Raw genomic sequence first — 22,380 nt, forward strand, 5'->3', positions numbered from 1 at the left:
TTCCATTTATCAATAGGGAGCGGGCCATCAGTTTGGTTGTGAATGATAAGGTCTGTCCGAATTTTTATATATATATATATATATATATATATATATATATATATATATATATATATATATATTTATATATATATATATATATATATATATATATATATATATATATATATATATATATATATACCGTATATTATATTGTTTTTGGTTGTTGTTCTTTTGGCCAAATTTGTTTTCTTTCTTTATTTATTTCTGTCTTTCTTTCTTTCTTTCTAAAGTCAAATACAAACTAAAGTGTACATGCAGCATGCAAGAAGTTAGGAGCTTTGCATCCAGAGGTATGAGAAAGGTGTAGCCGCCCTGGTGAGCAGCACATTGTAGGCCCTTCGGAATTGTCGATTCATGACGGCGTAGAGTATGGGGTTGATGCAGCTGTTGAGCCAGGTGAGGTTGGAACACAACATGTGCAACACCCGCGGGGCGCTGCTGCGTTTATCGGCAATGTTGAGTAACATGAAGGGGAAGAAGCAAAACACAAAAGACAGGAAAACCCCAAAGCACATGCGCGTCACACGCTTGAATTCTAAATCTTCTCCTGAGCTGGCAGGGTTTGAAGGTGGCACTCTTCCAACGTCAGCGTTTGGCTTGTGCGCAGATGGTTTCTTTGAGGTCTTGCATTGCATATTTTGGAGGGGATCCTCCATCTCTGTGAGTTTGCCCTGGGTGCCCAGCTCGCTGCTGCAAGTGGCCATGCTGTTCCTCACGCTGCTCTCGTCTGTTTCCGGGGCTTTTTTCTTGGAAGACCGGCGGCTGAACCTGTAGCGTAGCAAGGCCAGCGACACGAGCCGCACGCGTCGGTAAATGAGGAAGTTGAAGGTGCCGACGCAGGCCAGTCCCACGAAGAAGTAGAAGAAGAGCAGAATGGTGGTGTAGGGCCGACCCCTGATTCGGTGGAAGCTGCAGATGCACACCTGAGGCACAAACACATAAACGGACCAGAGCGGGCCGGAGCAGGCCAGGCCGAGCGCCCACGTTGCAATCAGGAGGCAAGCCAGTCCGCGGTCTGAGAAGACACGGTCGAACACTGCCCTTTTCTCAACCAGTAAGTAGCGACTGATAGCCACCAAGCAGAGAGTCATAGTGGAGACAGAGTTGGAGAGGAAGAGCAGCAGGCCAAAGATTCTGCACCAGAGCTCGCCGCTTCGCCATCTGAGGTGGAGGTAGGAGTCGACGGAAATGGGCTGCAGCACGGTGCAGTACAGGAGGTCAGCCAGAGCCAGGTTGACAATCAGCACATTAAAGCGGGTCCTCAGTTGGGAGTCTGAGGCAAACGCCAGAATGGTCATCAGGTTCCCCACTGTGCCGGTGACGGTGACGGAACATCCCCACAGCACGGCAAAGTAGCGGTAGACCTCCACTGAAGGACTGTAGCAGGAGAAGCCATCCTCTGTTTGGTTGGTGAGGGTCTGCAGCATCCTGTCAAAAGAAAAGTTCAGTTAAGTTAAGTTTAAGTACCAATGATTGTCACACACACACCAGGTGTGGTGAAATTCGTCCTTTGCATTTGACCCAATGAACCTCAGCGTCTGTCATGTCACGGAAAAGTCCATTCTCACAAACTCCACGAATGGTGCGTTCATTTCGGTACTGGGAAGTTGGATTTTCCAAGTCCCTCGTCGGAAATTTCAACTGGAACCTCCCCCTGGGTCGGCATTTTTTACTCAGAAAGTGGGAGAGTCCTCAGCATTCTTGAAATGGTTTACAACGATAATATAATTTGAAGTTATTCAAGATTGTGGAAATGCACGTTATTGAAGATTGAATTCAAAGTCTCCCTACTAACTCACCAGTGCCTCCATGGACATGCCCCCGTCTACCTCAAAGAACTGCTCACCCCCAAATCCTCCACACGACACCTGCGCTCCAAACAGGCTAACCTCCTCCAACCTCCAAGGACAAAGCTACAAACTATGGTAGACCGGGTGTAACGACCTGGTCGCATGGTGATGTGGATTTGTTCTCCCAGGAATGTTGACGAGCCTCGGACACAGCGTGAAGGTAAGAACAAATGATTTATTTAAAATTAAATCAGACCCTAACAAAGAAAAACTTGCTCAAAGCACAAAAGGCAAAACAAAAGAGCTAGCATGTGAGCTAGAAGATAAAAGGCCTAGTGAGGAAGCTAGCAAGTACAGAACCGGGAACAAAAGTCGTTACTTGTTGTGGGAACACAAACTACGAAGCCTGACAGACTGACGGGAGAAGGCGGGCTTGAATAACGACCGTGATTACAAAAACAGCTGTGCGTCTGGAACAAGTGGCAGGTGAAGATAATACGTAGCTATAGAAACAAACTGAGAAGTGCACAAACAGACTCAAAAATCTAAACATAATATAATCCGGGCAGCGGATTATAACAGGACCCCCCCTTAAGGGACAGATTCCAGATGTCCCCTGGAAAAACTTAAAACCCCCCAACTATTAGAAAGTTTATGAGTCAAGGGAGGGCGGAGGGTCGCCAGGCCACCTGTCCCCAAATCCACCGGGGACAAGTCAAGTGGCGGCGGCCGCTGCGCCGCTGCCGCAATTGTCTAGGCGGGCGACCTCGAAAAGGCCACATTGGTGGCTACCGAGAAAGTGGCCGTGAGTGGCGCCAGAAGATAATCAGCCGTAGAGTTCTATGACAACGTCTTGGGTGTCGCTGCTGTTTGCGCCACTGGCTTCCATACACTGACCTCCGAGTGAGCCGCTTACAGGCCCCTGACTGCTGCTTTTGCAGCAGGCCAGCTCGAGGTCGCTGAGACGTCGTCGTGGGAACAGGAGACGGAGTCGTCGTCGCCGTGAGAGCAGGAGGCGGAGCCGTCGTCGCCGTGGAAGCAGGAGGCGGAGCCGTCGCCGCCGTGGAATCAGGAGGTGTAGCCGTCCTCGCTGTGGAAGCAGGAGGCGGAGCCGTCGTCGCCATCGCCGTGGAAGCAGGAGGCGGCGCCGTCGTCGTTGTGGAAGCCGGTGCTGGTGTGGGCGCCAGCCTTGGAGCGGTTGCTGTTGTGAGCTCCAGCCTTGGAGCGGGTGCTGGTGTGGGCTCCAGCCTTGGAGCGGGTGCTGGTGTGGGCTCCAGCCTTGGAGCGGGTGCTGGTGTGGGCTCCAGCCTTGGAGCGGGTGCAGGTGTGGTCTCCAGCCTTAGAGCGGGTGCAGGTGTGGGCTCCAGCCTTGGAGCGGGTGAAGGTGTGGGAACCAGTCTTTGAGCGGGTGCTGGTGTGGAAATCAGTCTTTGAGCGGGTGCTGGTGTTGAAATCAGACTTGGAGCAGGTGCTAGTGTGGAAACCAGACATGGAGCAGGTGCTGGTGTGGAAACCAGACTTAGACAGGTGCTGGTGTGGAAACCAGACTTGGATCATGTGCTGGTGTGGAAACCAGACTTGGATCACGTTCTGGTGTGGAAACCAGACTTGGATCAGGTGCTGGTGTGGAAACCAGACTAGGATCAGGTGCTGGTGTGGAAACCAGACTTGGATCACGTTCTGGTGTGGAAACCAGACTTGGATCAGGTGCTGGTGTGGAAACCAGACTAGGATCAGGTGCTGTGTGGAAACCAGACTTGGGGAAGGTGGCCTAGCCAGAGGTTGTGGCTTGGCTAGTCGAAAGACTGGTGGTGGTGGCCTAGCTGGGGGTTGTGGCTTGGCTAGTCGAAAGACTGGTGGTGGTGGCCTAGCTGGGGGTTGTGGCTTAGCTATTCGAAAGACTGGTGGTGGTGGCCTAGCTGGGGGTTGTGGCTTGGCTAGTCGAAAGACTGGTGGTGGTGGCCGCGCCGGATGTTGCTCTTATTGCCACCAGCAGTAAGAGCAATTCGGACCGAGAAAGCGACAATTTCCCCATTAATTTGAGCACGGATGAAAGATTCGTGAATTAGGATATTGATAGTGAAGGACTAGAAAAAAAAAAGCGACGGCCCCGGGCTGCGGCAGTGTGAGCGTTTCAGATGTAATTAGACTCATTTACTAAGATAATTCTGGAAGATCCCTTATCTGCTTATTGTTTTAATAGTGGTTTAGTGAGCTTGTAAAGACATACCTCGAGGTCGGATGGCTGCGGTGAACACGCAGTGTCTTAGAGAGAAGCCGAGGAGCCAAGCTCACAGCTGCCTTTTTTGACAGCTGCTGCAGGACGACTAATAATCCAATGATGTCTCCGGTAAGATATACATCACAATTTTCACATCCAAAAATATGCTGGCTGATGTAGAGAAAACATGTTCGCTTGACCGCTCTGCTTCACAGCAAGCAAAGAAACACCGGCTGTGTCTCGGTGCTAAAGACAGCTGCAATCCACCGCTTTCCACCAGCAGCATTGTTCTTTATAGTCTCTATTATTAGATGAACACATTGCAAAAGATTCAGCAACACAGATGTCCAAAATACTGTGTAATCCCGCGATGAACAGGGACGACTTTTAGCCGTGTTTTGGTGCTGGGCTAATATTTCCTGACAGTCCGTGACGTCACTCGTCATCATTCTGCGACGTTTTCAACAAGAAACTCACGGGAAAATTTAAAATTGCAATTTAGTCAACTAAAACGGCCGTATTGCCATGTGTTGCAATGTTAATATTTCATAAACTATCAGACTGCGTGGTCGGTAGTAGTGGCTTTCAGTGATTATTAGTGATTCCTAGAGCCCAAAAAAAGTCTGCGGGCTATAGAGCGTTTTCCGTTTGGGCTCCAGTACTCTGGAATGCCCTCCCGGTAACAGTTCGAGATGCTACCTCAGTAGAAGCATTTAAGTCTCACCTTAAAACTCATCTGTATACTCTAGCCTTTAAATAGACCTCCGTTTTAGACCAGTTGATCTGCCGCTTCTTTTCTTTTTTCTCCTATGTCCCCCCCTCCCTTGTGGTCCGATGACCATGGATGAAGTACTGGCTGTCCAGAGTCGAGACCCAGGATGGACCGCTTGCCTATGTATCGGTTGGGGACATCTCTACGCTGCTGATCCGCCTCCGCTTGGGATGGTTTCCTGTGGACGGGACTCTCGCTGCTGTCTTGGATCCGCTTTGAACTGAACTCTCGCGGCTGTGTTGGAGCCACTATGGATTGAACTTTCACAGTATCATGTTAGACCCGCTCGACATCCATTGCTTTCGGTCCACTAGAGGGGGGGGGGGGTTGCCCACATCTGAGGTCCTCTCCAAGGTTTCTCATAGTCAGCATTGTCACTGGCGTCCCACTGGATGTGAATTCTCCCTGCCCACTGGGTGTGAGTTTTCCTTGCCCTTTTGTGGGTTCTTCCGAGGATGTCGTAGTCGTAATGATTTGTGCAGTCCTTTGAGACATTTGTGATTTGGGGCTATATAAATAAACATTGATTGATTGATTGATTGATTGATTTCAGTTAACTTCATGTGACAGGTCAAGCAAATTCCAAACAGATTGTTTGGAGGAAGTATGAAGGAAGGCAAGATTGTTTGATAAATATGGTTTGATTTCTCATTTTTCCAGACTTACACAGATCCCAAATACACAAAAGAAGGCACCAATAGGTAAGAAAAGTTGCTTTTGTACAATCGTGCCTCTTCAACTCTCTGCCATATTGAAAACTAACGATGGATGGGACACAACTTCTACGCGTTTGTCCGTGGTTTCACTTTGCAAGGAGATGCAGCCGATTGTCGGCGCTTAGTTTAATTTGCAACGTGCCTTGTTCAAATCATTTAGGACAGGGGTAGGGAACCTCTGGCTCTCGGATAAATCTGAGCTGACATTGCTCAGCACGATAAATAATGAATAATTCCACTTGTAATCAAAAATAACGTTCAAAATATAAAACATTCTCATGCATTTTTATGTTCAAGAAGTTGCGTTACTGATAAGAAGTTATTTATTTATTATTGGTTAGTGTTGGGCTTGCCCTCTAGTGGGTTTTCGGACCACCAAGCACCGACATGAAAGCCTGTTCCAGGGTTACATAGCTCGGTTGGTAGAGTGGCCGTGCCAGCAACTTGAGGGTTGCAGGTTCGATTCCCGCTTGTGCCATCCTAGTTACTGTCATTGTGTCCTTAGGCAAGACACTTTACCCACCTGCTCCCAGTGCCACCCACACTGGTTTAAATGTAACTTAGATATTGGGTGTCACTATGTAAAGTGCTTTGAGTCACTTGAGAAAAGCGCTATATAAATATACTTCACTTCACTACAATATTGTTTTATTTTTCAATAATTCTCTCAGTTGCTTTCCAGTCTTTTTCTATTTCATTCACGCTCTCTCCTGGGTGCTGCTTATAAACAGAGCGACCGGTGATTAGAAAACAAGGCCCAGCTGGGCCATCTACGCACCTGTCGCTGATTTCGAGGTCGGCCCTGGCAACATCCTGCTTCGCTGCAGGCCCGCAGGCCACGCCCCCTCCACAGTTTGCTTCAGAATAACAATGTTATTCCAAAGAACAAGAGACCTATTATACTCTAGAAATGTTGGTCTTACTTGAAAATGCACGCGTTGAGTTGTGTTCAGTGTTAAAAAAAAATATTATATGGCTCTTACGGAAATACATTTTTTGGCTCTCTCTGCCAAAAAGGTTCCCGACCCCTGATTTAGGAGGAAGTTACAAGCATGACAACTGCTTCACTTACAATAATTAGTCTGCTCACTTCTTCCTATTGAATGCGTGTTCACTTCCTGTGTGAATAGAAAGAAAGGTGTTAAAAATACGCAAATAGGAGTTTAGAAAAAAATGACAGTCTTGAGCTAGTGCAGTGTTGAACAATAGGAGGAATAAGATAGAATTGAATACAAGTAATAAAGTGGAAAAGCATTGGTAATAATGAATAGAAACATACAAATATTAGACTAAGCGGGCCCATTAAATATGAAACATTAACTACAAGATGTAATCAAATGGAGGCCAAAGTAGGAGCTGGACAAATATTAAAAAACTACATCATATAAACAAGGAAATAAGACACAATGCTGTTTAATTTGAGACACATTCAACAATATGAGGCAACATATTTCATCCATTACAACATTACAAATAAATTATATATATTTATTTTAGCACGGCATACCGTATTTCCTTGAATTGCCGCCGGGCATGAATTTGGGGTGTGGGGGTGTATATTGTAGCATTTTGGAAGAGTCAGTGTTGCAAGGGGTTCTGGGTATTTGTTCTGTTGTGTTTAGTAAAGTGTGAAGTGAATTATATTTATATAGCCCTGCGATGAGGTGGCGACTTGTCCAGGGTGTACCCCGCCTTCCGCCCGATTGTAGCTGACATAGGCGCCAGCGCCCCCTGCGACCGCAAAAGGGAATAAGCGGTAGGAAATGGATGGATAGTGCTTTTTCTCTACTAACTCAAAGCGCTTTACATAGTGAAACCCAATATCTAATTTTTACATTTAAACCAGTGTGGGTGGCACTGGGAGCAGGTGGGTAAAGTGTCTTGCCCAAGGACACAATGGCAGTGACTAGGATGGCGGAAGCGGGGATCGAACCTGCAACCCCTCAAGTTGCTGGCACGGCCGCTTTACCAACCGAGCTATACTGCCCGGTTGGTATAGCTATGGTTTATGTTGTGTTACGGTGCATATGTTCTCCCAAAATGTGTTTGTCATTCTTGTTTGGTGTGTTTTCACAGTGTGGCGCATATTAGTAACAGCTTTAAAGGGGAACATTATCACAATTTCAAAAGGGTTAAAAACAATAAAAACCAGTTCCCAGTGGCTTGTTTTATTTTTCGAAGCTTTTTTCAAAATGTTACACCTCCCGGAATATCCCGAAAAACTGCTTCAAAGTGCCTGATTTTCACCATCGCTATATTCACCCGTCCATTTCCCTGTGACGTCATACAGGGCTGCCAATACAAACAACATGGCGGTTACCACAGCAAGATATAGCGACATTAGCTCGGATTCAGACTCGGATTTCAGCGGTTTAAGCAATTCAACAGATTACGCATGTATTGAAACAGATGGTCGGAGTACGGAGGCAGATAGCGAAAACGACATCGAAGAAGAAATTGAAGCTATTGAGCAAATAGCTATTGACGCTATTCGGCCGAAGCATGGGTGTACCTAATGAAGTGGCCCATAGCATGGCTGCCTTATTAGCATCGCCGGTAAAATGTGCGGACCAAACGATCAGGACTTTCGCATCTTGTGACACTGGAGCAACTTAAATCCGTCGATTGGTAAGTGTTTGTTTCCTTGGCCCTGTACTCTTCAGCATCTACATGCTGCCGCTAGGTGACGTCATACGCAAATACGGTATTAGCTTTCACTGTTATGCTGATGACACCCAACTTTACATGCCCCTAAAGCTGACCAACACGCCGGACTGTAGTCAGTTGGAAGCGTGTCTTAATGAAATTAAACAATGGATGTCCGCTAACTTTTTGCAACTTAATGCCAAAAAAACGGAAATGCTGATTATCGGTCCTGCTAGACACCGACCTCTATTTAATAATACAACTTTAACATTTGACAACCAAATAATAAAACAAGGTGACTCTGTAAAAAATCTGGGTATTATCTTCGACCCAACTCTCTCCTTTGAGTCACACATTAAAAGCGTTACTAAAACGGCCTTCTTTCATCTCCGTAATATCGCTAAAATTCGCTCCATTTTGTCCACTAAAGACGCCGAGATCATTATCCATGCGTTTGTTACGTCTCGTCTCGATTACTGTAACGTATTATTTTCGGGTCTCCCAATGTCTAGCATTAAAAGATTACAGTTGGTACAAAATGCGGCTGCTAGACTTTTGACAAGAACAAGAAAGTTTGATCACATTACGCCTGTACTGGCTCACCTGCACTGGCTTCCTGTGCACTTAAGATGTGACTTTAAGGTTTTACTACTTACGTATAAAATACTACACGGTCTAGCTCCAGCCTATCTTGCCGATTGTATTGTACCGTATGTCCCGGCAAGAAATCTGCGTTCAAAAGACTCCGGCTTATTAGTGATTCCTAGAGCTCAAAAAAAGTCTGCGGGCTATAGAGCGTTTTCCGTTCGGGCTCCAGTACTCTGGAATGCCCTCCCGGTAACAGTTCGAGATGCTACCTCAGTAGAAGCATTTAAGTCTCATCTTAAAACTCATCTGTATACTCTAGCCTTTAAATAGACCTCCTTTTTAGACCAGTTGATCTGCCGCTTCTTTTCTTTCTCCTATGTCCCCCCCTCCCTTGTGGAGGGGGTCCGGTCCGATGACCATGGATGAAGTACTGACTGTCCAGAGTCGAGACCCAGGATGGACCGCTCGTCGGGACCCAGGATGGACCGCTCGCCTGTATCGGTTGGGGACATCTCTACGCTGCTGATCCGCTTGAGATGGTTTCCTGTGGACGGGACTCTCACTGCTGTCTTGGAGCCACTATGGATTGAACTTTCACAGTATCATGTTAGACCCGCTCGACATCCATTGCTTTCGGTCCCCTAGAGGGGGGGGGTTGCCCACATCTGAGGTCCTCTCCAAGGTTTCTCATAGTCAGCATTGTCGCTGGCGTCCCACTGAATGTGAATTCTCCCTGCCCACTGGGTGTGAGTTTTCCTTGCCCTTTTGTGGGTTCTTCCGAGGATGTTGTAGTCGTAATGATTTGTGCAGTCCTTTGAGACATTTGTGATTTGGGGCTATATAAATAAACATTGATTGATTGATTGATTGATTGTTTCGCATTAAATGTGGGTATCTAGTTTCAAATGTACATACAGCTAGCGTAAATAGCATGTTAGCATCGATTAGCGTAGCATGTTAGCATCGATTAGCTGGCAGTCATGCTGTGACCAAATATGTCTGATTAGCACATAAGTCAACAACATCAACAAAACTCACCTTTGTGATTTCGTTGACTTAATCGTTGCAAATGCATCTGCAGGTTATCCATACATCTCTGTGCCATGTCTGTCTTAGCATCGCCGGTCAAATGTGCAGACACTTTGGCACATTCAATGGGGGTCTGGCGGCAGATTTCTTGCCGGTGGCGCAACTTGAATCCCTCCCTGTTAGTGTTGTTACACCCTCCGACAACACACCGACGAGGCATGATGTCTCCAAGGTTCCAAAAAATAGTCCAAAAAACGGACAATAACAGAGCTGAGACCCGGTGTTTGTAATGTGAAAATGAAAATGGCGACTGTGTTACCTCGGTGACGTCACATTCTGACGTCATCGCTAAAAGACCGATAAACAGAAAGGCGTTTAATTTGCCAAAATTCACCCATTTAGAGTTCGGAAATCGGTTAAAAAAATACATGGTCTTTTTTTCTGCACCATCAAGGTATATATTGATGCTTACATAGGTTTGGTGATAATGTTCCCCTTTAAAGTTTTTTTATACAGCCAGCCTCAGTGTGACCTGTATGGCTGTTGATCAAGTATGACTTGATTGGCAACCAATTCACTGTCTCACTCTCCATGCCTCCGCCCCTACCTGACGAATGTTGCTGCAATTTGTTTTGCTATTAACCCCTTCTTAACCCTTACGTACATTGAAAATACACGCAACCTTGACACAAAACGCCAGGCATTTAATAAACCCCACCCGGACACCCCGGACAGTCCCGCAAAAGAGGACATGGAATAAAGAGGACGTTTGGTTGGCTTAGTTGAGTTCCTGTCCTGCACACTTATTTTGGAGTTCCACTTCCTTTATGAGTGTCTTGCAGCAGCTTTATTTTGTCTCCCAGCGCACCTGTTTTGAGTTGAGCCGTCGCTATTTAAGTCCAGGTCTTTGTCAGGGGGTTTGTTATCTGTATGTATGCTGATGAACACTGTTCCCTGGTCTGAGGCTTCCAAGTAAGTTTGTTTCCGCATAGCCTTAGGTTTTTTGTGCATTCCCTAATGCTTTAGTGTTTGTTTGGCGTGCACCTCACATTTTTGTCCTTGTATTTAATATCTTGTGCTTGCACGCCGTCTCCTGCTACTTTCCGCATCTTGAATCGCAAGCATTGCTAAAATGCGTCCCAAGCGTGACATCGTGATCGGATTGGCTATCGCAACTGTCTATCAACCGAATATCCTCCGCTGGTGATGTTGAAGCAGAAGAACTCTGGCAGAATCCAACAAGCTAGCTGGTTTCTGATCGGATAAAAGCTCTAACTTTAAAACAGCAACACTGGAGCCTAATTTGACATGAAGGGAATAAATGAATGAATGAATGAATGGAGAATATGATGAATACTTATGGAAAGTAAATTCAATACACACACACACACACACACATACATATATATATATATTAGGGCTGTGAATCTTTGGGTGTCCCACAATTCGATTCAATATCAATTCTTGGGGTCACGATTCGATTATATATCAATTTTTTCCTATTCAACGCGATTCTCGATTCAAAAACGATATTTTTCCGATTGAAAAGGATTCTGTATTCATTCAATACATAGGATTTCAGCAGGATCTACCCCAGTCTGCTGACATGCTGGCAAAGTAGTAGATTTTTTTTTTAAAAAGCTTTTATAATTGTAAAGGACAATGTTTTATCAACTGATTGCAATAATGTAAATTTGTTTGAACTATTAAACGAACCAAAAATACGACTTATTTTATCTTTGTGAAAACATTGGACACAGTGTGTTGTCAAGCTTATGAGATGCCATGCAAGTGTAAGCCACTGTGACACTATTGTTCTTTTTATTTTTATAAATGTCTAATGATAATGTCAATGAGGGATTTTTAATCACTGTTATGCTGAAATTATAACTAATATTGATATTGTTATTGATAATATTCATTTTTGTTTCACTACTTTTGGTTTGTTCTGTGTCGTGTTTGTGTCTTTATTGCAGTTCTGAGTGTTGCTGGGTCAGGTTTGGTTTTGGAATTGGTTTGCATTGTTATGGTATTGCTGTGTAATGTTTAGTTGGATTGATAAAAAAAAATAATAATAATAATGGTTTTTTTTTTAATCGATTTAAAAAAATGAGAATCGATTCTGAATCGCACAACGTATTCGATTCGATTCGTATTCGGATTGATTTTTTCCAACACCCCTAATATATATATATATATATATATATATATATATATATATATATACATATATAGTCGAGGTTACTGTGGTTTATATATACATACATGTTAGACGGTATCATGTTAGACCCGCTTGACATCCATTGCTTTCGGTCCCCTAGAGGGGGGGGTTGCCCACATTTGAGGTCCTCTCCAAGGTTCTCCTAGTCATCATTGTCACTGGCGTCCCACTGGGTGTGAGTTTTTCCTTGGCCTTATGTGGGTTCTTCCAAGGATGTCGTAGTCGTAGCGGTTTGTACAGTCCTTTGAGACATTTGTGATTTAGGGCTATATAAATAAACATTGATTGATTGATATATATATATATATATATATATATATATATATATATATATATATATACATATATATATATCCATCCATTTCCTACCGCTTATTCCCTTTTGGGGTTGCGGGGGGCGCTGGCGCCTATCTCAGCTACAATCGGGCGGAAGGCGAGGTACACCCTGGACAAGTCGCCACCTCATCACAGGGCCAACACAGATAGACGGACAACATTCACACTCACATTCACACACTAGGGACCATTTAGTGTTGCCAATCAACCGTGAAGCCTATATATATATATATATATATATATATATATATATATATATATATATATATACATATACACACACACATACATATATATCATGTATGTGTGTGTGTATATGTATATGTACATAAATATATGTATATATATATATATTTATATATACATATTTATATACAGTGTGTGCGTGTATATATGTATGTATATAAATATAATATATATATATATATATATATATGACTTTTAAAACAGGAAATGAATCCGTTTCTTACCTGAAAGCGAATGATTTTTGCCAATTATGTTCAAATTAGACAAAACGTTCCTTCTTGCTGTGTGAGGTCCTGCTTCTCTCTTTGTCTTCCTGTCAGCCCGTCAGTGTGTGTGCGTGTTGTGCATTGATAAATCAACCAACGTGATGCAATTGTTAGAGGTAGAGTTTTTCCGCCTTTTCTGAAATTATTTCCTTTGTCTTTCCGTCTTCCAAATTAGAGTAACTAAATATCTATTCAAAAGCTTTCTTGTTACGAATTCTAAATGAGATATTTGTTTTTTTCCTATTTAGAGGCCCGTGTAACCACAGCACAGGAAGTGAAGTGAAGTGAATTATATTTATATAGCGCTTTTCTCAAGTGACTCAAAGCGCTTTACATAGTGACACCCAATATCTAAGTTACATTTAAACCAGTGTGGGTGGCACTGGGAGCAGGTGGGTAAAGTGTCTTGCCCAAGGACACAACGGCAGTAACTAGGATGGCACAAGCGGGAATCGAACCTGCAACCCTCAAGTTGCTGGCACGGCCACTCTACCAACCGAGCCATGCCGACCCAAGTGGATGTGGCCCGCAGCAACCAGGTAATGTTTCATAATCACATTTTATAATATAAGCTGGTAAAGATTTGATGTTGTGGCAGTCTTTTGTTGAATGTACTTTTTAATATGTCCTGTTCAGCCACTCAGGCCAATCATATCGGGAGGGGGTAGACAGAAGGGGAAAAAAAGAGGGAAAGTAAAAGAAACTGTAAGATAGAGGGACAAAAAAAAAAAACGAACCAAAAAAACACAAAACATCAGCAAATTCGATACCAAAATTCTAGAAATGTGATTAATTTTAATTTTAATTTTCAATAATATAGCAAATAAGACACATACACGTACACACACACGTGTGTGTATGTGTATGTATATATACATATATATATATATATATATATATATATATATATATATGTGTGTATATATATATATATATATATATATATATATATATGTGTGTATATATATATATATATATATATATATATATATATATATATATATATATAATATATGGCTTCACGGTGGCAGAGGGGTTAGTGCGTCTGCCTCACAATACGAAGGTCCTGCAGCCCTGGGTTCAAATCCAGGCTTGGGATCTTTCTGTGTGGAGTTTGCATGTTCTCCCCGTGAATGCGTGGGTTCCCTCCGGGTACTCCGGCTTCCTCCCACCTCCAAAGACATGCACCTGGGGATAGGTTGATTGGCAACACTAAATTGGCCCTAGTGTGTGAATGTGAGTGTGAATGTTGTCTGTTTATCTGTGTTGGCCCTGCGATGAGGTGGCGACTTGTCCAGGGTGTACCCCGCCTTCCGCCCGATTGTAGCTGAGATAGGCGCCAGCGCCCCCCGTGACCCCAAAAGTGAATAAGCAGTAGAAAATGGATGGATATATGTGTGTGTATGTATGTGTATATGTATACATATATATATATATATGTGTGTATATGCATACATATATGTACATATGTATGTATATATATATATATGTGTGTGTGTGTATATATATATACATATATGTGTGTATGTATGTGTGTATATTTACATATATGTGTTTGTATATATATGCATATATACTGATATATGTACATATATACGTATATTTACATATATATGTGTATATGTACATATGTATATATATATATATATGTATATACATATATATATGTGTGTGTGTATATATGTGTGTATATATGTATGTGTATATGTATCTATATGTACATATGTATATATATATGTGTGTGTGTGTATAATATATATATATATATGTGTGTGTATATGTATCTACATGTACATATGTATATATATGTGTGTGTATAATATATATATACATATATATATATGTGAATGTGTCTGTGTGTATATAGTTAACATAGCATTCCTATTATCCACTTTTTTGTCAATTCCATGTTACTCTTTTTTTTTTTACTGGCAGTTTTCTCCTGTCTCTCCTTAACTTTTACTCCCTGCCTCAAGCCCCTGCATGGCTTTAACGTTTTACGACAGACTTGACATACATATCAGCATTAACCTTGGAGACAAACCCCCTTAGTACTGTAGAAATGATCAAATAATTATACAATTTAAATTGTACGTATCTTAAAAAAACTCGCCATCAGTCATTGTCTGTTTTCAATTGTTTCTTATGTATTTATTTAACTGATATGGACATAACAGTTACATTTATTTAATTGATATGAACATAACAGTTACATTTATTTAATTGATATGAACATAACAATTACATTGGACAAACTAAAGTGTTATATCATGGAAATTCTCATTTTCAACACCTGTCCACAGGATGCTCATTGGTTATAGAATATGTGTCGTATTGTGAGGCAGATGCACTAACCCCTCTACCGCCGTGTTATTAAAAAAAAATATGGGTTTTGAATCAAATTGTTACCCCCAAGAATGGAATGTTGTGGTTCTTAAAGACTCACAGCCCGAAGAGGGGCTATTTGGAATAAACAGTCTGTTCACTCACAGTAGAATCCTAAACAGAGTTTAATGATTCTGTGCACATTTCTATAAGAATTCAACAATTTCGAAGCCGCCACATTTACATCTTTTTGTCACCGTCCTAAATAATCTAAATGTACACCAATGTTTCTACACAGGACTCCTAAAAACAATGAATATATACGTTTGTTTTTTTATTGCATTTCACATAAGTGCAAGCGAGTATTGCTACAGGTTCATTTTTCCTAAAGCTTCCCGTTGTGCCGCCACGTCGGGGTTTGATCGGGATACTTTAGGGTCACCTTGGGTCATGAAGCAGAGCAAAGAAAACCACATTGCTGTTATCTTGCCTTTTGCTACCTGTCTGCACGCCTGCTTTATCTTGGACGTTGTGCTGGTGTCTTTTTTGTATTGCGTGGATGTGTGTGTGTTCGTGTGTGTGTGTGTGTGTGTGTGTGTGTGTGTGTGCTCTCACAGTGTTGATCGTTTTTGTTTTGTGCAGCGAAATGCAAATGAAAGCTTTTAAATGCAGTTGAAATCGCCTGCATGCGGACTATTATCACACATTTTTAGTGGAATATCTGAGGTAAAGGAGGCATGAAAAAAAATCGAATGATAAGTTAGAATTGATATTGATATCTGTCCAACGAATTGTGTTATTGCATTTTTTTTTCTGTGTTTTCAATCCCTTAAAACATTGTCATTTAGTTAAAAAAAAAAAAATACTGACTTTGCACATTTACTGATCAAGTTCAGGGCTTCAAATGCTTCATCTTTTCTAAACTCCCCTTTTGAGGTCTTTTTAGCACGGGGGTCGGGAACCTTTTTGGCTGAGAGAGACATGAAAGCCAAATATTTTAAAATGTATTTCCATGAGAGCCACATAATATTTTGGTAACACTTTAGTATGGCGAACATAGTCACCATTAATGAGTTGCTTATTAACATGCAAATTAGTAACATATTGGCTCTTAATTAGTCATTATTACGTATTTATTAAGGCGTTATTCTGCATGGCCTTATTATACAAACATCCATCCATCCATCATCTTCCGCTTATCCGAGGTCGAGTCGCGGGGGCAACAGCCTAAGCAGGGGAACCCAGACTTCCCTCTCCCCAGCCACGTCGTCTAGCTCTTCCCGGGGGATCCCGAGGCGTTCCCAGGCTTATTATACAAACAGTAAGTCATTAATTAAGAGTCTTCCCTCAATAACCTCAGAATTATTGCCTATTAGTAACCCTTATATGTTCCCCTAGTGTCCAAATAAGTCTTAATTAAGTCTTTGTTACTTAGAATGTGTTCCCCATACTTAAGTGTTACCAATATTTTTTAACAATGAATTTGCCAACACGAATCGTCAAAGTAAACGAGACCTAATAATTTACATGAATTTTACATTGTTTTCTGAATGTAAAATTTAAATGAATTTTACATTGTTTTTTGAATGTAAAAATATGATTATTACCTCTAAAATGTGTGTTGTATTGATATTTTTGTGTGTATGTAACAGAATAATTAGATTTCCATTATTTCTTACAGGAAAATTAGCTTATATTTAGCTAATGTTTTTTAACAATGAATACAACCAAATGTAACTGTCTTCGCCAACACAAATCGTCAAAGTAAACGAGACCTCATAATTTACATGAATTTTACATTGTTTTCTGAATGTAAAAATATGATTATTACCTCTAAAATGTGTGTTGTATTGATATTTTTGTAATTAGATTTCCATTATTTCTTAGCTTATATTTAGCTAATATTTTTTAACAATGAATACAACCAAATGTTGCCAACACGAATCGTCAAAGTAAACGAGACCTCATAATTTACATGAATTTTACATTGTTTTCTGGATGTAAAATTTATATGAATTTTACAATTGTTTTTGGAATGTAAAAATATGATTATTACCTCTAAAATGTGTGTTGTATTGATATTTTTGTGTGTATGTAACAGAATAATTAGATTTCCATTATTTCGTACAGGAAAATTTGTTTATATTTAGCTAATATTTTTTAACAATGAATACAACCAAATGTTGCCAACACGAATCGTCAAAGTAAACGAGACCTAATAATTTACATGAATTTTACATTGTTTTCTGAATGTAAAATTTAAATGAATTTTACGATTGTTTTTTGAATGTAAAAATGTGATTATTACCTCTAAAATGTGTGTTGTATTGATATTTTTGTAATTAGATTTCCATTATTTCTTAGCTTATATTTAGCTAATATTTTTTAACAATGAATACAACCAAATGTTGCCAACACGAATCGTCAAAGTAAACGAGACCTCATAATTTACATGAATTTTACATTGTTTTCTGGATGTAAAATTTATATGAATTTTACAATTGTTTTTGGAATGTAAAAATATGATTATTACCTCTAAAATGTGTGTTGTATTGATATTTTTGTGTGTATGTAACAGAATAATTAGATTTCCATTATTTCTTACAGGAAAATTAGCTTATATTTAGCTAATATTTTTTAACAATGAATACAACTAAATGTAACTGTCTTCGCCAACACGAATCGTCAAAGTAAACGAGACCTCATAATTTACATGAATTTTACATTGTTTTCTGAATGTAAAATTTATATGAATTTTACGATTGTTTTTTGAATGTAAAAATGTGATTATTACCTCTAAAATGTGTGTTGTATTGATATTTTTGTGTGTGTGTAACAGAATAATTAGATTTCCATTATTTCTTACAGGAAAATTAGCTTATATTTAGCTAATGTTTTTTAACAATGAATACAACCAAATGTAACTGTCTTCGCCAACACGAATCGTCAAAGTAAACGAGACCTCATAATTTACATGAATTTTACATTGTTTTCTGAATGTAAAAATATGATTATTACCTCTAAAATGTGTGTTGTATTGATATTTTTGTAATTAGATTTCCATTATTTCTTAGCTTATATTTAGCTAATATTTTTTAACAATGAATACAACCAAATGTTGCCAACACGAATCGTCAAAGTAAACGAGACCTCATAATTTACATGAATTTTACATTGTTTTCTGGATGTAAAATTTATATGAATTTTACAATTGTTTTTGGAATGTAAAAATATGATTATTACCTCTAAAATGTGTGTTGTATTGATATTTTTGTGTGTATGTAACAGAATAATTAGATTTCCATTATTTCGTACAGGAAAATTTGTTTATATTTAGCTAATATTTTTTAACAATGAATACAACCAAATGTTGCCAACACGAATCGTCAAAGTAAACGAGACCTAATAATTTACATGAATTTTACATTGTTTTCTGAATGTAAAATTTAAATGAATTTTACGATTGTTTTTTGAATGTAAAAATGTGATTATTACCTCTAAAATGTGTGTTGTATTGATATTTTTGTAATTAGATTTCCATTATTTCTTAGCTTATATTTAGCTAATATTTTTTAACAATGAATACAACCAAATGTTGCCAACACGAATCGTCAAAGTAAACGAGACCTCATAATTTACATGAATTTTACATTGTTTTCTGGATGTAAAATTTATATGAATTTTACAATTGTTTTTGGAATGTAAAAATATGATTATTACCTCTAAAATGTGTGTTGTATTGATATTTTTGTGTGTATGTAACAGAATAATTAGATTTCCATTATTTCTTACAGGAAAATTAGCTTATATTTAGCTAATATTTTTTAACAATGAATACAACTAAATGTAACTGTCTTCGCCAACACGAATCGTCAAAGTAAACGAGACCTCATAATTTACATGAATTTTACATTGTTTTCTGAATGTAAAATTTATATGAATTTTACGATTGTTTTTTTAATGTAAAAATGTGATTATTACCTCTAAAATGTGTGTTGTATTGACATTTTTGTAATTAGATTTCCATTATTTCTTAGCTTATATTTAGCTAATATTTTTTAACAATGAATACAACCAAATGTTGCCAACACGAATCGTCAAAGTAAACGAGACCTCATAATTTACATGAATTTTACATTGTTTTCTGAATGTAAAATTTATATGAATTTTACGATTGTTTTTTGAATGTAAAAATGTGATTATTACCTCTAAAATGTGTGTTGTATTGATATTTTTGTGTGTGTGTAACAGAATAATTAGATTTCCATTATTTCTTACAGGAAAATTAGCTTATATTTAGCTAATGTTTTTTAACAATGAATACAACCAAATGTAACTGTCTTCGCCAACACGAATCGTCAAAGTAAACGAGACCTCATAATTTACATGAATTTTACATTGTTTTCTGAATGTAAAATTTATATGAATTTTACGATTGTTTTTTGAATGTAAAAATGTGATTATTACCTCTAAAATGTGTGTTGTATTGATATTTTTGTGTGTATGTAACAGAATAATTAGATTTCCATTATTTCTTACAGGAAAATTAGCTTATATTTAGCTAATATTTTTTAACAATGAATACAACCAAATGTTGCCATCACGAATCGTCAAAGTAAACGAGACCTCATAATTTACATGAATTTTACATTGTTTTCTGAATGTAAAATTTATATGAATTTTACGATTGTTTTTTGAATGTAAAAATATGATTATTACCTCTAAAATGTGTGTAGTATTCATATTTTTGTGTGTATGTAACAGAATAATTAGATTTCCATTATTTCTTACAGGAAAATTAGCTTATATTTAGCTAATATTTTTTAACAATGAATACAACCAAATGTAACTGTCTTCGCCAACACGAATCGTCAAAGTAAACGAGACCTCATAATTTACATGAATTTTACATTGTTTTCTGAATGTAAAATTTAAATGAATTTTACATTGTTTTTTGAATGTAAAAATATGATTATTACCTCTAAAATGTGTGTTGTATTGATATTTTTGTGTGTATGTAACAGAATAATTTGATTTCCATTATTTCTTACAGGAAAATTAGTTTATATTTAGCTAATATTTTTTAACAATGAATACAACTAAATGTGTGCATTTGTAAGTAAGACTAACATTTTTAGAGTATAATCATTGTTATTCTGAAGCTAACTTATAATAAATTTAAAAAAAACTTCTAACCATTAATGCGACTTCCTGGATGGATGGATTAAAACGCATTAGATAGGTTTTTAATTTTGAACGTTATTTTTAACACTGATTACCAGCGGAATTATTCATTACTTATCGTGTTAAGCAATGTCAGCTAAGATTTTTATCTGAGAGCCAGATGCAGTCATCAAAAGAGCCACATCTGGTTCTGGAGCCGTAGGTTCCCTACCCCTGTTTTAGCATATTTAAAGAAACATTTACTACAAACCATCTACAAACCCAGTTGGGAAATTGTGTTAGATGTAAATATAAACAGAATACAATGATTTGCGAATCCTTTTCAACACATATTCAGTTGAATATGCTACAAAGACAACATATTTGATGTTCAAACTGATAAACATTTTTTGTTGTTCCAAATAATCATTAAGTTTAGAATTTGATGCCAGCAACACGTGACAAAGAAGTTGGGAAAGGTGGCAATAAATACTGATAAAGTTGAGGAATGCTCATCAAACACTTACTTTGAGTTCCTCTCGGATGACAGAGCTTCTCAACCTATCTCTGAGGGAGAACCCCAACACCCGGTGGAGGAAACTCATTTTGGCCGCTTGTACCCGTGATCTTGTCCTTTCGGTCATGACCCAAAGCTCATGACCATAGGTGAGGATGGGAACGTAGATCGACCGGTAAATTGAGAGCTTTGCCTTCCGGCTCAGCTCCTTCTTCACCACTACGGATCGATACAGCGTCCGCATTACTGAAGACGCCGCACCGATCTCACCATCCACTCTTCCCTCACTCGTGAACAAGACTCCGAGGTACTTAAACTCCTCCACTTGGGGCAAGATCTCCTCCCTTACCACCCTTTTCCGGGCGAGAACCATGGACTCTGACTTGGAGGTGCTGTATTGCATAAATATTCTGTCTCTAATGGCTATGCTGATGTTGAATGGCAGACACTATCAAGAAACGATCTTGGATTGCGCTACAAACCCGACGCTATTGCCAAGATCTCTATCGGGGCGGATGCAGGTTCGAAGCGAAGACAGACAGGCGGGAAAGTTTTTCCGAAGGAAGTAGGAACTATCAAGCTGGTGATTATTTATTTCTGATGGCCAACATTAGCATTATCATTTTGATTTGAGCAGGGGTGCCCACACTTTTTCTGCAGGCGAGCTACTTTTCAATTGACCAACTCGAGGGGATCTACCTCATTTATATATATCATTTATATTTATTTATTTATGAAAGAGACATTTTTGTAAACAAGTTAAATGTGTTTAATGATAATACAAGCATGTGTAACACATATAGATGTCTTTCTTTCACAAAGACAAGAATATAAGTTGGTGTATTACCTGATTCTGATGACTTGCATTGATTGGAATCAGACAGTAATGAGGATAACGCCCACATTTTCAAATGGAGGAGAAAAAAAGTTGTCCTTTCTGTACAATACCACATGAAAGTGGTTGGTTTTTGGCATCTAATTCATCCAGCTTCCATACACTTTACAAGAAAAACATTGGCGGCAAATTCCGTAGCTTGCTTGATTGACATTCACGGCACCCGAGGGTCATGTGAGATGACGCTGGCCAGTTCATTATTATGAAAAAATGACAGAGAGGAAGGCGAGAAACACTTTTTATTTCAACAGACTTTCGCGCCGTCCCTTCCGTCAAAACTCTAAAGGCCGACTGCACATTTCCTGTCTTCACAATAAAAGCCCTGCTTCATGCTGCCTGCGCTAACAAAATAAGAGTCTCGGAAAGCTGGCGTGCACAAGTGATGTGCACGCCAGCTCTCTGAGGGATCGCTTGTGCACGCCAGTTTTCCGAGACTCTGTATTTAGTTAGCGCAGGCAGCATGAAGCAGGGCTTTTATTGTGAAGATAGGAAATGTGCAGTCGGCCTTTAGAGTTTTGACGGAAGGTACGGCGCGAGAGTCTGTTGAAATAAAAAGTGTTTCTCGCCTTCCTCTCGGTCATATTTTCATAATAATGATCTTGCA

At 39.6% G+C, this 22,380-nt stretch overlaps 2 protein-coding genes and 1 long non-coding RNA gene across 5 annotated transcripts in view; 1 reads left to right on the plus strand and 2 right to left on the minus strand.

Moving 5' to 3' along the window:
• The window catches only part of stat2 (signal transducer and activator of transcription 2), a 187,259-nt gene that overhangs the window by 128,817 nt on the left and 36,062 nt on the right, over window positions 1-22,380 (plus strand). Inside the window, exons 26-27 of one of the 2 annotated variants that reach the window (XM_061890380.1) lie at window positions 13,125-13,148; window positions 13,390-13,415. The exons of the other annotated variant lie outside the window; for it this stretch is intronic. The gene's annotated coding sequence lies outside the window, so the exon portion shown is untranslated. Of the gene's footprint in view, window positions 1-13,124; window positions 13,149-13,389; window positions 13,416-22,380 lie in introns of those variants that run through there. 2 annotated transcript variants of the gene reach the window in all.
• On the minus strand, window positions 243-13,147 carry LOC133545109 (G-protein coupled receptor 84-like). Of its 2 annotated transcripts, XM_061890459.1 has the most exons (3): window positions 12,835-13,147; window positions 6,617-6,662; window positions 243-1,473 (listed from the first exon to the last, which is right to left on the minus strand). In XM_061890459.1, the coding sequence occupies exon 3, from the start codon at window positions 1,470-1,472 to the stop codon at window positions 315-317; it is 1,158 nt and encodes a 385-aa protein (XP_061746443.1). In that variant the 5' UTR covers window position 1,473; window positions 6,617-6,662; window positions 12,835-13,147; the 3' UTR covers window positions 243-314. The 2 variants fall into 2 exon arrangements, with proteins under 2 accessions (XP_061746443.1, XP_061746452.1); XM_061890468.1 differs by lacking the exon at window positions 6,617-6,662.
• On the minus strand, window positions 15,369-22,073 carry LOC133545037 (uncharacterized). Its single transcript, XR_009804717.1, has 2 exons — window positions 18,220-22,073; window positions 15,369-17,995 (listed from the first exon to the last, which is right to left on the minus strand). It is a non-coding gene; the product is annotated as an uncharacterized LOC133545037 (long non-coding RNA).

This window comes from Nerophis ophidion, linkage group LG02 (genome assembly GCF_033978795.1).
Source record: "Nerophis ophidion isolate RoL-2023_Sa linkage group LG02, RoL_Noph_v1.0, whole genome shotgun sequence".
In the NCBI taxonomy this organism is placed as follows: Eukaryota; Metazoa; Chordata; class Actinopteri; order Syngnathiformes; family Syngnathidae; genus Nerophis; species Nerophis ophidion.

Bases quoted from the DNA above. Each gene is read 5' to 3' on its own strand.
- LOC133545109 (XM_061890468.1), bottom strand. From the start codon at position 1,472: ATGCTGCAGACCCTCACCAACCAAACAGAGGATGGCTTCTCCTGCTAC.